Source organism: Macaca nemestrina, chromosome 19 (genome assembly GCF_043159975.1).
Source record: "Macaca nemestrina isolate mMacNem1 chromosome 19, mMacNem.hap1, whole genome shotgun sequence".
Lineage (NCBI taxonomy): Eukaryota > Metazoa > Chordata > Mammalia > Primates > Cercopithecidae > Macaca > Macaca nemestrina.
Genome location: NC_092143.1, coordinates 82149724 through 82166200, shown reverse-complemented (window position 1 = coordinate 82166200; position 16477 = coordinate 82149724). Strand labels below are relative to the sequence as shown.

The following is a 16477-nucleotide window of genomic DNA, read 5'->3' as shown; positions in this document are numbered from 1 at the left end:
GTAGAGAACAGGAGTGAATCATTTCACCTGGAGATGCTAGGTTACTTTGCAGACAAGATCATGAAAACGTTTTTGTCCTTACAAGGGGCTCTTGCAGCCAGATGCGGATCAGAGTGGCCAGAGTGTAGTACATCACCAGCAGGAGGATAGGGTTGGCGTGGTGGTACCATGACAGGTCCGGGTTTACTATGATCTTCCAAGTACTGGAACAGTCCGTTTGAATTACTGACTTGATACCAAACAACCTGTTAAAAAACAAAGAAAAATGCTTAAAAGATGCAATAAGCTATATGTCTCCAACACTGAATAAAAGTACCTTGTGTTTGATACATTCGTGAGCTATTCCTAGGTTGATCCATTCTACTGTAGATATTTCAATTATCCTTCTGTATATGTAACTACATCTTTAAAGAACATATGTAGACATGTATAATATGCATATAATACATACATTCTGAAATCATATGTGTATGTATAAAATTGACATCAACATTGACCAGATGATCTTTACATCAGTTTGAAAATCCAGCTAATACTAAATTCTTGCACATCTAATAGAAATTTGTTTCAATTATAAATCAGCCCTATTAAAACCCTGCATTATAGAAATGCCAAGTATGTGGTAACATGTTACTAGTCTGGCTAAATGAGCAAATATTTTGTTTTTGGCTGGGTTCAGCATTAGCTACTCAGCTAGTGTTGACATTATTGGGCAAATATTGAAACTGGAGATAGTTCTACAGTTTAGCCATGAAAGTCAAATATTATATAGTAAAATTTCTGTAAGATATATTTCTGTCAAATATCATTTATGAGCAATATGATTTTTTCAAAGCATAGTAATTAATCGTTTTCTTTGAAATATGACTTTGAGTCTGTTACATTTTGAAATGGTTTATTTTTATGCTGATTTCTACTAATCAGCATGTGTCTGATTATATAATGGAAAACTGTGTAAAATATGACTCATTTAGAAATTCATTTTGATGGGCAATTTTTCTAAGAAAATACTCTACTAAATGCATAAAACTTTAAAGGTTAAGTGAGTTTCACACCTTTCTACTGTTTGCATCTTTTATTTATTTTTTGTGTTTGAAATGGGGTCTCGCTCTGTCACACAGGCTGATCACAGCCCACTGCAGCCTTGACTGCCTGGGCCTCCCAAGTCGCTAGGAACACAAGGGCATGCCACCATACCCAAATATTTTTTTAAATTACTTGTAGAGACAAAGTCTCATTATATTGTCTAGGCTGGTCTCGAACTCCTGAGCTCAAGCCATCCTCCCACCTTAGCCTCCAAAACTGCGGGGATTATAGGTGTGAACAATTGCACCCAGACTGTTTGCAACTTTTATATGTGAATTTCCTTTAATTTTTAATCTTACATTCTTCAGTTACAGGATCTTCAAAGGCTGCATGCCCTTCACTTGTAAAATCTCTCAGGGTGAATGCTGTTTTCTATCACAATGCGAGTGCAATATTAGTGTATTGATGAACACAGATTTTAAAGTAGGCTAAATAGAAATTAAACTAACTTTCTTCAGTTTTATCAGAAATAAATAAGTTATACCATAACTTGTTCTTATTATAAAATATTTTTTTCTTAAGTTCCAGATTTTTTTTTTGGAGTTAGCGTTTGAAATAACAATTTCCCGAGTGAAAAAAGTTATGTCCCACTTAGAATGGTAGAACTTTCTGAAAATCTTTTTTGTAGCCCTAGATTAAAATGTAAATTTCTTGTATAAAGTACACAGAAAAAGCTCTTTGATGTAAAATCAGACAAGCTAGACAAGCTGGGTTAATCTAAGTGACAGCTCTTCCAGCTACTGAGTCCTTCTCCTTGTTCCACGCCTGGCACATATGCTAGAACTAACCTCATCAACTCTCAGTTTAAAAATACTTGTTTTGTCCCATACAGAATTTTAATTGTAATTTTCTGTAGCTGTTGGTAAAGTGAACTAAATGCTTCATATCACATAGACATTACATACCTTACCACTGATATCATAACTGATTCCAAACTGATTTTGCACATTCCTACACTAACATTGAAGAATCAGACTTAGATTTTGTACTAGCAACGTACAGACCTAAAAAAAATGAGCAGAAGCTAACCAGTGGCAGATTGTTGTCTCCTATAAGAACGGTTTTTTAATCGAGCTATGCGAATACTGTAAAATCTAAGATTTCTTTCTCTGTCTCCTTTTTTGTTTTGTTTGGTTTTTTGTTTTTTTTTTTCAGACAGAGTCTTGCTCTGTTGCCAGGCTGGAGTGCAGTGGCACGATCTCAGTTCACTGCAACCTCCACCTCCCGGGTTCAAGTGATTCTCCTGCCTCAGCCTCCTGAGTAGCTCGAACTACAGGCGCACGCCACCATGCCCAGCTAATTTTTGTATTTGTAGTACAGACAGGATTTAATTGAGGGTATATGTACCAGGTGAGCTTTAGCCACTCCTTGGCAATGAAGATCCAAGAAAGAGGACAGGCAGAACTTCATAAACTCTCTGATACCTGTTAGGATAACTCCAGCCCCCAACTCCAAGTACAATCCCATAATATGTGCATGTCACTCTATTCCTTGCAGATACCTCAATCATTCCAAAATATTGCAGGGGTCACACAGGATACCAGCTGTTCAGTTGACCAGGATGGTCATGATCTCTTGACTTTGTGATCCGCCTGCCTCGGCCTCCCAAAGTGCTGGGATTACAGGTGTGAGCCACTATGCCTGGCATCTCTCTCTCTCTCTCTCTCTCTCTCTCTCTTTTTTTTTAATTTTCTAAAGAAACTAGATACTGTTGAAAGGATTCATATGCGAGATGAGAAATTTGTACTTGAAGTTCACATCCTTTCTGGCATGCAATTCTAGGATACTACACAGCATCCAACAATTATTTAATTTACTCAACCTTTGCTTCCCAGGATTGCATCTTGATATTCACAGTACAAAGAAACTGATACCATTGCACCTGCTCTCCAGGAGCTACTCTGCCTACACTAAGGCCGGTGCTAGCTTGGGCAGAGCAAGGTGTCACAGAAACCCTCTCTTTCAGTGGGGGGTGGGGATGGGCACTCCTCCTGACTGTCTTAAATCTCTCCATAGAAATATCTCTTGGCTTGAGAAGTATACAATGACACAATTACAGAGCAGCACATCCCAATGGACTGCTTATTTGGAAATAAAAAGATAAAGATGAAGTTTTTCTCTTCCATGCATTTGGAATATCTTTTGTGTATCTTTGATCCTAGGCCTGGTTCTATTGATAACGTGTACAAATGTATTTGGTAAGCGACTCAATGTCTCTGAGCTTTCCCTTCCTAATAAAATCTAATAATGTTGATGGGTGGGGTGAGGACGCAAGTATATGAAAAAGAAAGGACAGTGTTTTAGAAGATCTTATATTAAATGCTTAAGAACTCACAGATTCTATTTCCCAAAAGATAGCTGAAGATAGGCCCCCAGGTGAGGATCAGTTCCCAGTAGAGACGCATCAGACCCTTGGGGCCCACACTCCCACTTTGGAACCTGGTCTGTCTGGGCTGCTGCTTCATGGCCAGCATTTCTGTCCATAGAAGACATCTTCACTTCTCTTCTTGGACAATTAATACGCCAAGGACAGTCTCCCTACCTCTAATTTCTCTTCCCTCCACATTATGACAGCTGCCAGAGTTTCCTTGGGAAAGTTCATGTTCTCTACGCCACCCTCCTCATACTACTCCCTATTCCCCCACTTCCTGCAGAAAAGCCCTGAGTCCCAGAAAAGCATCCCTGAGGTCTTCAGCAACCTGGTCTCTTTTTCTTTCTCCCAGACAAAAACCTTGGTTATGCTGGACTATTTGGGGTTTACCATAAAATCTCAGTCCCTTTGGTGTTGCTATTCCTCATTTTACCAGGAGGCTTTTCAGTAGCTATGACTTTTCTGGAGTCCCCAAATCAAGAACTGGAGGTATATGTACCAGGTGAGCTTCACCCACTCCTTGGCAATGAAGATCCAAGAAATAGGACAGGCAGAGCCTCATAAACTCTCTGATACCTCTTAGGATAACTCCAGCCCCCAACTCCAAGTGCAATCCCATAATATGTGCATATCACTGTATTCCTTCCAGATACCTCAATCATTCCAAAATACTGCAGGGGTCACACAGGATACCAGCTGTTCAGGATGCATAATTACATTAAGTCCATGGCCTATCATCTGAACCTTCACGCTAATTTATGATAATTAAGTTTTGCTGTAAGCATTGGTTCTTCTTCATTCTTTCCTTCAGGCCCGATATTCCTTATAGTTAATATTAGCCAATACCCTGAAGCCATTTCCCAGCACACTTCATTCATGTTTCTTCCTATCTCTTTGTTGTTGCTGGTTGTTAACATCGTTGGCATCATCTAGGTCTAGCTCCAAAGTAACCATCTCCAGGAAATGACTACGATTTCTCTTTCTTAGAATCAATTTTCCCTATGCCTCCACAACAATATTTGTAGTCATAATTTGAATTTCTGCTATTTTTTTAGTTTCCGTGCTTGTTTTGCTGCCCATTTTTATTCTAATGCCGTCCGAAAAGGGTGTATGTCTTGTCATCTTGCGTTTATAGCAGTGCTTAGGGCATGGAAGGCTTTAAAGGTAAGTTTTTTTAACTGAATTAAATACACTGAGAGTAAGTAGGTGATCACGGTTATGGTTGGAGCAGAGATTAAAAGATGGAAAAGTTCCTGCTTTTAAAAAAGAGAAAGGTAAGAAACTGCAGATACACAAGCAAATTCTGGAATTTTCAGAGAAAAATCACTGCTGCTTGAATCCCAATATCCATGATTTTAGTGCCCCAGTTTATTAACTAAGAACACAGAATAAATGAAAGAAAGGCAACAAAAATACACTTCTATTTACCTAAAGTATATCTTAGGTCACACACAGCAGATAGTTATTTGTTCTCTACTGGCTATTAACAAGGATTTTGAACTTTACCTTCTGAAGGAAGCAATAAATAAAAGTATATGTTCCAGAAATAGCACTAGTTTGTTTGTTTGTTTGTTTTATTTTGTTTTTTGAGATGGAGTCTGGCTCTGTTGCCAGGGCTGGAGTGCGGTGGCCGGATCTCAGCTCACTGCAAGCTCCGCCTCCCGGGTTCCGCCATTCTCCTGCCTCAGCCTCCCGAGTAGCTGGGACTACAGGCGCCGCCACCTCGCCCGGCTAGTTTTTTGTATTTTTTTTTTAGTAGAGACGGGGTTTCACCGTGTTAGCCAGGATGGTCTCGATCTCCTGACCTCGTGATCCGCCCGCCTCGGCCTCCCCAAAGTGCTGGGATTACAGGCGTGAGCCACCCGCCCGGCCAACACCAGTGTTTTTAAACTGACAATTCACATTTATAAGGAAGAAACAATGAGACTCAAATATCCAATAGGAACAAAATATGAAGCAGCCCTGGATGATTCCAAGATCCTTCAACTGCACTTTACTCAGATTATAATGTATACAAATTCATTCCATGCTTTGCTGTTCTCACTTGTAAGTGGGAGTTAAACACTGAGTACACACAGACACTAAGAAGGGAATAACAGGACATCAGGGCCTCCTTGAGGGTGAGGGTGGGAGGAGGGTGAGGCGGGAAAACCACTCATCGGGTACTATGCTTATTACCCAGGTGATGAAATCATCTGTGCACCTGCAACATGCAATGTATGGATATAACAAACCTGCACATGTACCCCTGAAACTATAGTAAAAGTTATATAAAAAAATCATTCCAGGCTTTGGGATGAAAAAGGACATCGCGGCAACAGGAAGGGTCACTCATCGCAGCACAGGGATGAGTCTTCCGCCTGTGGCCCGGCGCAGGGTTAATTCTTTCGGCCCTGGGGGCCTCCATGCACTCATTATAGACGGCCCTCCACTCCTCATGGAGCACTTATTTGCACTTTTTTCTCTCTCTCCGAAGCACCCATAACATCTGACAACATGTGGTGATTATGAATTGGCAGGGCACTTGTTTCTGCTCGCACATGTTGGCAGATTTATAAAACCTCCACCTGTTTTCAGGTGTGCTCCAGACCACATCTGCTCGGTCTCTAGTAATACAGGATCCCAGCCATTTGCAAGAAATACGTAATACTGAAAATAACGGCACACTTAAAAAAATCTTTATTTGAGGCAAAACACACATAACATAAAACTGATCTTTTTTTTTTTTTTTGAGACGGAGTCTCACTCTTGTCACCCGGGCTGGAGTGCAGTGGGCCTCGGCTCACTGTAACCTCCGCCTCCCGGGCTCAAGCGATTCTCCTGCCTCAGCCTCCAGAGTATATAGGATCACAGGCACGCGCCACCACGCCCAGCTAATTTTTGTATTTTTAGTAGAGACGGGATTTCACCATGTTAGCCAGGCTGGTCTCCAACTGGTGCTTTGCCATCCTCGGCTTCCCAAAGTGCTGGGATTACTGCGCCCAGGCCATTTTAAACATTTTTAAGGACACAGTTCAGTGGTATTAATTACACTCATATTGTTGTGAAACCAATCTACAGAACTTTTTCATCTTGCAAAACTAAAATTCTGTACACATTAAATAAAAACTCCCTATTCCCTTCTCCTCCCAGGCCCTGGAAACCACCACTGTATACTCCATATTTGGGAATTTGACTACATGGTACCTTATATTAGTGGAACCATCCAAAATTTGTCTTTTGTGACTGTCTTGTTTTACGTAGCATGATGGCCTGAAGGTTCATTCAGGTTGTAGCAAGTGTCAGAATTTCCTTCTACTTTAAGGCTGAATAATATTCCATTATATATACATTGTCTATACATATACATACATATGTACATACACCGTATGTATATATCCCATTTGTTTATTCATCTGTTGATGGCACTTCCACCTTCTGACTATTGTGCATAACGCAGTTATGAACATGGGTGAACAAGTATCTCTTCAAGACCCTGTTTTCAATTCTTTTCAATATATAGCCATAAGTGAAATTGTTGGATCATAGGGCCATTCTAGTTTTAGTAGAGGAACTGGTATACTGTTTTCCATTCAGTGCTGCCCCATTTTACATTCCCACCAGCAGTGCACAATCTTCCAGTTTTTCTATAGCCTTGCCAACTCTTGTTATTTTATGCTTTTGAGAGTAGCTATCCTAATAGGTGTGAGGTTGGACACCATACTTTTTTTTTTTTTTTGAGATGGAGTCTTGCTCTGTTGCCCAGGCTAGAGTGCAGTGGCAGGATCTTGGCTCCCAGCAAGCTCCACCTCCCGGGTTCATGCCATTCTCCTGCCTCAGCCTCTCGAGTAGCTGAGACTACAGGTGCCCACCACCACGCCCAGCTAATTTTTTGAATTTTTTTAGTGGAGACGGGGTTTCACCGTGTTAGTCAGGCTGGTCTCCATCTCCTGACCTCGTGATCTGCCCGCCTCGGCGTCCCAAAGTGCTGGGATTACAGGCGTGAGCCACCGTGCCTGGCTCTATACTTAACTTTTTTTCCTCAAAAGCTCAGAGTTCTAAGTCCAAGACAGCTTCCAATCCTTTTAGGAAGCCAGGGAATATATTGTTTCCAACTAGCATAAAAGGAATATTTGGGGACAAATCATTTTCTAGAGGAAACATCTTTTAATAATCTTCTCATTTTTAACCCCACATCCTTTAATTGAAATGAATGGAGGAAGAAATGGTAAAGGGAAGTAGCCCCAAAGAGGCAGATGTATTTCAGGAAGTTTGAGAATTTGAGTCCAAAATACAGACACTAGACTCAAACACACAAACCACACTCAAAAGAGAGGAGGCTTGTTGGAGCCTCAGTCAAGATGGACGCCTTGTCAGCCCCCAGGGTGTTCAGCCGTTCCTATTCTCATACCATTTTCCCTGGGTTTGGTGACAGACTCCAAGCGTCCTGGGCCCCCATGGGAATTCCCAGGCAGAGTATTCAGAAAGTTCATGAGACACCAGGAGCCAAGTGGATCAGTGGCCATGATGACTGGCCAGTGAGACACACTCATGGGCTCAACTGAGACCGAGGAACACATGACAAGCAGCCTTGAGAGGGGGAGGAAGCTGTGTTTCCGTAAGCGAGTCCTGGTTCAGGGGAAAGAGTTCAACCTTACTGATTAATTATGTTTGAAGATACAAAGCTAGCAACAACTGCAGCTACCCACACACGGTCCCTGGGGATTTAATTCTTTAAGCAGACATAGGTACCCTGCAGCAGCTTATAAAACTAATTGTGGGGAAAATGGCCAGGCACTAAAAATAATTAACTTTTCTGTTTCTTGCATCCCTTCCCCACCCTTTCCCCATCCTAATGGCATAAATCTAATGGCAACAAAACATGGATCTTATTTTTAAACGTTAAAAAAATGAAAATTCAAGTGGCACATATTCTACTGAGTATTTTGATTTTAAAGCACATCTTTTAAATGAAATTGCCTTAACATGAACTCAGAATAAACTTAAAATCAGAGGCTACAGGGATAAATGAAAAGAACGGTAATCCAGACATGGATTCGAGCCCTGCCTGAATGATTACCTATGTGACCCTGAGTAGGGCATTTAACCACTTTATGCCTCAATTTCCTCATTTGGAAAATGAGGCTAGTAAATAACGTATCTCGAAGAGGTAATGTGAAGATCAGAAATGAAAGGCATACGACTTTTGAAATGCTTTTCATGACACTTCAGCTTATTGCTGAAATGGGGCTTGAAAATATCCTATATACACTTGTTTTGGATTGTAAGCTACAGGGCCACTAGATTTCTTACGTGATAGATATCAATTTCTTCCTTGTATAAAAGTACAGATGTATATAGTTCAAGCTAGAATGATACATCTGTTGTTTCAATAGCAAGGTACCTAGATAATATTTGTGAGTGCTCTTACTGAGGAACAAACGAAGAAGGACAGTCTTCTGATGGTACATTATAGTTATAGTCTATATATTTATGCACACTTTCTTCTCACACATAGAACATACTTTCTCCCTCTCCAAGAAAAACGATTCCAAATTTCTACCCAGTTATACAGCTCACGAGGTGGAGGCCTAGGTGATGCTTGGTCCTCTTTTACAGTTCAGTACTTCGCTCCTTACAGGTCTGCAAAATTGCACCCAGCATACGTCAGTGGAGTGGAAACATTATCAGTGCAATAAAAACTCTCATTTGGAGAAAGGAGGTGCGGGAAACACACCACAGGTACCGGGCTGCAGTTATGATCAAATCCCACTAGGCAGGAGCTGGGAAGACTCCCTGCCTAGCAGACACATAAGTCTCATGCTGGAAGTGCTCAGCTCTTCATCAGGAGGAGCTTCCTTGTCAATTGTCTCTCTCCACCCCTGCCTCAACCTCTGCCAGTCTGAAGCCTCTCCATCCCCAGACCCACCTCCCATGCTGTGTGTGGCTGACATTTTGGTGAACCTAGTATCTGTAATTCTCATTTAACCACAGATCACAATGTCTTATGCCATTAGTGTTCTTTTATATTTCTGTGTCTCGTGGCTTGAAATGGGTTGTAAACTCCTTCAGGACCTAAATAATGTTTCTTAGATGCTTCCAAAGCACTTACAAGTTTTCTATACATGGGTCATGTTCAGATTATTATAATGGCAACCCTAGTAGTAGCTTTACTAATAATTTTGCAAAATGTAACTGAAACTATCAATCAAAAATGTTTGATTGAATGATTACTTGAAATTATCAATCAAAAATAATCAGAAATGTTTTCAAAGACTTTTATAAAAACAGCTGTTCATCAGAAAATTAATTATGTTTACAAAATAATAGGGGCAACACCTAAATACCCAATAAAAATCTATAGATTTTCTCCACTAATCATTATATAGTATTGACAACATGCAAAAGGAAAAAAATTGGTGCATCACTAAAGAAGTCAAGTTAAGGCAAAATGAGTCAGTAAGTTTTCAAATGAATACGTAATTTATGTCTTTGGGAGGATTTCAATGAAATCCATGTCTGATATTTCCAGATCTGGTAACTACTGGAATAACTTGTATTTTTGCTTTTTTGCACAAATATAAACTAATACATAGAACCAAATTATTTATTTATCTTTTCAGCTGCAGTTTTATTAATTTTTAAAACATTGAAGAGTACGTTGGGGCTCATGAAGCAGAGGAATAAAATTAGGCATGGCACAATTATAAATGGTGCGGGTTTTCTAGGACCTTGTCCCTCAGAGCTTCTTCCATTAGAAGTGCAGAATCTTGGGCCCCACCCAAGACCTACTGAATGAAAATCTGCATTCCAACAAGACACTGAAGTGATTTATATACACATTAAAGTTTGGGAAGCATTGGCCGGGCGCAGTGGCTCACGCCTGTAATCCCAGCACTTTGGGAGGCCGCGGCGGGTGGATCATGAGGTCAAGAGATCGAGACCATCCTGGCCAACCAACATGGTGAAATCCCGTCTCTACTAAAAATTAGCTGGATGTAGTGGCACACGCCTGTAGTCCCAGCTACTTGGGAGGCTGAGGCAGGAGAATTGTTTAAACCCAGGAGGCGGAGGTTGCAGTGAGCCAAGATCGCGCCACTGCACTCCAGCCTGGGCAACAGAGCAAGACTCTGTCTCAAAAAAAAATAAATAAAATAAATAAAGTTTGGGAAGCGTTGAGTTAAAGTCAGTTGGACAGTTCTTTTCTCTTATTAGTAGAAACTAATATTTTACCTGCTATTTAAATCTCATCCCAGCAAACACCATTTAATGAGAGTTCCCTTATAAAAAAATATCCCACCCTATTTGTCTAGATATTTTAAGCAATATCAAATACAATGAACACCAATTTGACAATAGAATTAAAACACTCTGTTAAAAGTTGTTTGAGGTGAGATTTGATCTCTTAAACATAACTAAATTAACATGAAATATAAAACCAATGAAATTATACCAAAATGTCCATTTATTAAGGCTAGATACATGACACTGGTATAGGAAAAGGCAGAGTGTAAAATATTTATAAGGCACAATTTTGTTTATAAAAAACTTACAGACCATATTTTTATACACTATATAAGACAATTTGATTATGACCTTCTGAAGTTCTTCCGTGGCCTCATTTTATTTTTTCGTGTTTTAAGATTGAACAAGACAGAAACATTCTTCAAAACAGTAGTACTTTACGGCCGGGCATGGTGGCTCACGCCTGTAATCCCAGCACTTTGGGAGGCCGAGGCGGGTGGATCACGAGGTCAGGAGACCGAGACCATCCTGGCTAACACGGTGAAAACCCGCCTCTACTAAAAATACAAAAAATTAGCCAGGTGTGGTGGCAGGCGCCTGTAGTCCCAGCTTCTCAGAAGGCTGAGGCAGGAGACTCTCTTGAACCCAGGAGGCGGAGGTTGCAGTGAGCTGAGATTGTGCCACTGCACTCCAGCCTGGGTGACAGAGCGAGATTCCATCAAAAAAGAAAAAAGAAAAAAAGTAGGACTTTACAATGTTTCTATGAAGTCTATTACCTGAATTAAATGTTTTCCTTCATAACCTATTCTGATTACAACATAAGCTGAATAAACTATATACTTTTTTCTTATTTTTTGAGTTGTTTCTCTGTCCCTTGAAAAAAATACAGATAAATAGACTAAACAGATTCTGGAACATCAACAAGGACATAGAAATCACAATTTATACCCTTAAAGAAGTAGTCATACTTCATGTTCCTTGTCGTCTCTGTTCTGCCAAAATACTATTAGATTAGATATAAGAAATTTCTTGAAATACTTTGATTAGTACTCCATGTTGATCTTCAATGATGTTGAATTCAGCACGACTTTAAAAGGAATTGAGGGGAAGGTGATTTACAATAAGAAACTAATAAGAAGTTAATATGTAGCCCATTTCATGGCAGGTGAATGAAGCTGAACAAACTCTATGTATAGCCTTGAATATGTCCTGAATATACACTTGTGTATACCCAGTATTTTCCTGGGAATTATTGGTTAGGGAAATACCAAAATGATTTACTCTAGGTGAATTCGTGCACAGAGAAAGCCTTCAATAGCTATTTGTGTTGATTTGAAAACAGTCGCAGGATCAATAGTAATATATGAATATAACAGAAAGGGAATGGAAAGAATAAGAATTTCATACTGAGAATCTGCTAAATCACCAAAAATTCTATCTCATCTGTACTCCTTATTTAACTGCATTTGGAATTTTCATTTATATACAGTATTGTATGTTCATATTAGTCTCAAGATATTTGTTTAGAGCATCCTTCATGGGTGTCCCCTACCATTTTGCTTCACGTCAATGCATTACTTTTGTCAACTATTCCGTTGTCCAAGACTAGAAGGGCTATCATTTCACAGTCTCATTTTCAGTTAGAATATATAACCGAATTATTGGCTTCATTTTAATGGAAATAGGAATAAAAAGGATGTTGTCATTGAAATCATTGAAAAGCATGCCCTAAAGTAAGTCTAATGGCCATTTATTTTATCTATGTTGTTAGTGGCTAATAATTTTCTGTTACACTTTAAACTTAGTAAGTACACACATCACCGCCCCCCCAAATAATATGGAAATGTTCCATTTAATTGTCATAACAAAAACTCTGAGAACTGCATTTAAGTACATCTACATTATTTCCAGTAAAGCATTAATGAAATTAACAATAAAAAGGTATAATGATTTCTACTGGAATAATTACATGGGCAATTTAACAGTGGATTTGGATAAAACTGGGGGCATTTGTATGATATACAGTGTATACTGCTTTTTGGATAAAAAGGCAATCTTTAAAAACGTAATTCCTTTTAGGAATTCTTAAAATGTAAATTTTCTCTTTCATTATTCTAATGAATATCTATTCAAAAATAAAAAAGAATTAAAGATTTTAGATTTCAGTTACTAATCAATGCAAAGAATAATGCTGAAGATATAAGCGTTGCCAATGTATTCCAAAGACTCAGCTATGAAGGATATGAAACTGCCTGTTTCTTTGATCAGATTTTAATGTTGATTGCTCTATCAATGTTAAACATGTCACTCAACAGAAAATCCAAAGATGAGCAGCTCCAGGTTAGCTAATCCAGTACACAATCACACAGGTGTTTTCTCAATGTTGTCCTCAATGCATCATCGGTGTCCACCTTCATGCTTGTTCTCTCTTGGTCACAAGAAACTGCTGCAGCTTCCTACATGAAGACATAATATCTTCACAAAACTTCATACAGAGGTAGAGAAAAGGTGAATCTCATTTCAAGAGCTTTTAATTTGTAGAGCTAAGCGTCTACCTGAAATCATTTTCCTTAAGTCTGAAGAGCATCCTCTAATATCTGCATACTGCAGGTCTGCTGGTGCAAAATTCTCTCAGTCTTTCTTGTCTAATAATATCTTTATTTGACCTTCATTTCTTCTACCTACATCCTCAGATACAGAATTATAGGTTCATAGTTTTTTTTCCTTTGAGAAGTAACTTTAATAATGTTATCCTATTGCTTTTTGAATGGCATTCATTTCTGGTGACGAGAGTGTGATAATTCTTACCATTGTTCCCTTGCACATAATGTGTCTTTTTATTTGGCTGTTTTAAATATTTTTCTCTATCACTGATATGCAAATTTTTAACTATATTGTGTTTTCGTGGGAATTTCTTTTTGTTTAGATTGGAGTTTGTTAAACTTCTTGGACCAGGGAGTTTATATTTTTCATCAAATTTGGGAAACATTTGGCTGTTATTTCCTAATATACATTTATCTATGCTCACATCTTTCTCCAATTACACTTGTGTTAAACCTCTCGAAGCTGTCCTATAGGTTATGTGGTTCAGTATTTTTTTTTTCTTCCTCAATTTCTTTTCTTCTTGTGCTTCAATTTGGGTAGGATTTATCATTCTATCCTCAAGTTCATCTAATCTTTTCTTCTGTGGTATTTAATTTGCTCTTAAGCTCATTCAGTAGATTGTTTATTACAGCTATGGTATTTTTGTAGTTCTTCACTTTCATTTGTTCTTTTTGTCCATCAATTCTCTTTTATAAATTCCATTTTTGTTTTCATTAGGTCTATTTTCTTTAATCTTGAAAATATTTTAAAAAGTTTTTTTAAGGAGGTTTCACTTGTAGTTTGATTTTCATTGGTTGAGTTTTCTCTTGCTTTTTCACACGTCTAAAAATTTTCAACTGGATGCTGAACATTGTTATTTTTACATTATCGAGTGTCTTGATTTTGTTGTCATTTAAAAAGTGTTGAGTTTTGTACTGGCAGGAAGTTAAGTTACTTGCATCAGCTTTATCCTAGTAGGCTTGTTCATAAGTTTTGTTGTGATGGGCCTGCAGTAACCTTCATGGTGTGACTAGCTCAGCCCCAGTAGAGTAGAAGAATTCTTCACTCTGGTCAAAGCTAAAATATTTTCTCCGATCTATATGAGCTCTGGCAACTACTAACTTTATAGTTCCTCAATTTTTGTTCTTTCCTCAGGAGTTTTGTTTTGTCTGACTTCATGGAGTCTTACCTATGCACGCACAGCTTAGAATTCAGCTAAAGTGTCTGGGTGACTCCTTGAAGATCTCTGGAGCTCTTTCTCTGTCTTTCTCCTCTCCATTACTCTGTGCCACAAATGTCAGCCTCCTCATTCTCTCCAAATTCTCATCTTCAGCTCAGTAAGACCACCATGCTCAGCTTGGATTCCCTTCCCCATATAATGTGCAGTAAATTCTTCCAGGTAGAAAGCTGGAAAAATCCTTTAGCTTATCCTGCTTGTTTCCCTTCTCTCAGCCATCATAAACCTGCACTTCCAATCGCCCAGTGTCTGAAAACAGTTGTTTCATATATTTTCTCTAGTTTTCTCTTTGATTATAGGAGGATAGCTAGTCTAGGACACTTCACATATCTTTTTAACACCTGCCTTACTAATATGCATATATATACTTGCATAAAAGTATCGACCTACCCACCTAGAAGTAGAATCTGATTAAAATAATATTTTTATCAAAGGCTTACTATATAGAAACACAATATGAATAATAAATATTTTATTTGTAACCAGCTCATACAATTAAAATGAATAATTATATCTTGCCTCATTTTCTCTCTTCTTACCTCATTTCAGATATAACCTAGACGTTTTCCAGGTTGCTGGAACAAGGAAATATGAGTCACATATTAGCCCCACCCAGCACCACCTTTTCCATCAGAGATTCTACCCACAGCACCATCCTGCGCCCTCCCTGTCTCTCACCATTTACAACATAGACCTCAGTTGAACATACATCCTCTTTCATCTTCTTCCACACTTTTGTCTTTCTTGAATTCTTACCAAAGAACCTCAGAAAAATTCCTTGTTCTCTTTTTACTTTCTTTTTATATTATTCGTAAATTTAAAAGTGATTAACGTCATTGATTACAAATGCAATAGTGCTAGTATAAATTTGTCAGAGAAAATCAAAATTACACATGTTGTAATGAAAATAGATTTTCTAACAAATTTATTACCTTCTAAAATGTGTTTTTCAAGCTATGAGAGCCTTTAAAAGTTGCTATTCATTGTATATCAACACATTTGTAAATGTAACAGAAAATAATAATTAGTAGAAAATGATCACATGCCTGCAAGTCACCACAATGTCATTGTGCTATATAAATTTTAAATGCTTTCTCTCAGTTTCTGCATTTAACTTGTTGAAAACCTGTTTCAAACAATTCATGGACCAGCACTGATCTGCCACTTGGGATAGCAGTGACTTAGAGTATTAAGTCAGAATACTGTCAATCGTCACTTGCCAATGGCTTACCCATCCCTAACTAACCTTTTCTACAGCTTTATATTGGAAATAAATAGCGGAAACGTTTCCTCCTAATAAAATTGGTATTCTTAAAATTACCATTATAACCAATGATAGTAATTAAAATTCCCTTTTCCAGGGTAGTGATGCCTAAAAATACCTTTGAGGAAACACTGAAACAAACTTCCTATTATGTCTTAGGGGCCCTGACAGTTAGTTGGAGAAGCTCCCTGATTAGGAATGCTGGAGCACCAGGCCACTGGCTCCTTTCTGCTAAGTCCCAGCCCTGGAAAGCATGGAGGGAAACAGGCCAGTGTCTGCTGGCCTCCAGTCAGTCTAGTGGAATCAGCTCTCATAGATCGGGAAAGAGTGAACCTGTGGACTAAAGAATGGGACTGCAGGAGCCAGCTCACCACACTTCCTGTTAGATGTTATCAATGCTTCCCTTTGCAATTTTGTGTATGGGTTGGGGTGCACTAAGCGGCTAATGAATGTCCACTTGCCAAGTCTCTAAAAGAGAGTATGAACCAAAAGACAGCCAATAAATAGAAGTCTGCTACTGTGGATTAAACTAACTTTCATAAGTTAAACTTGGAAATTAACGTTTATATCTAACCCAGAAAAATCAGCGGCTCAACAAACTTTTGGAACCCAGCTAGATTGAAGTCTGTGAACTTCTTAGACATTATACAGGCTGCTATTTTAAAACAAATAGAATATCTCTTACTACTAAGATGATTTGAAAATGATATAA

The 16477-nt window shown here is 38.6% G+C and overlaps 1 protein-coding gene across 15 annotated transcripts in view; it reads right to left on the bottom strand.

Annotated features, from left to right (window-relative positions):
* The window catches only part of LOC105478913 (piezo type mechanosensitive ion channel component 2), a 475658-nt gene that overhangs the window by 142935 nt on the left and 316246 nt on the right, over window positions 1–16477 (bottom strand). For all 15 annotated transcript variants that reach the window (XR_985592.3, XR_011617161.1, XM_011736634.2 and 12 more), the window contains one exon: window positions 83–245. Coding sequence is in view for 13 of the 15 variants with exons in the window: in XM_011736634.2 (XP_011734936.1) it covers window positions 83–245 (163 nt within the window). In the remaining 2 variants the exon portion in view is untranslated. The remainder of the gene's footprint in view (window positions 1–82; window positions 246–16477) is intronic.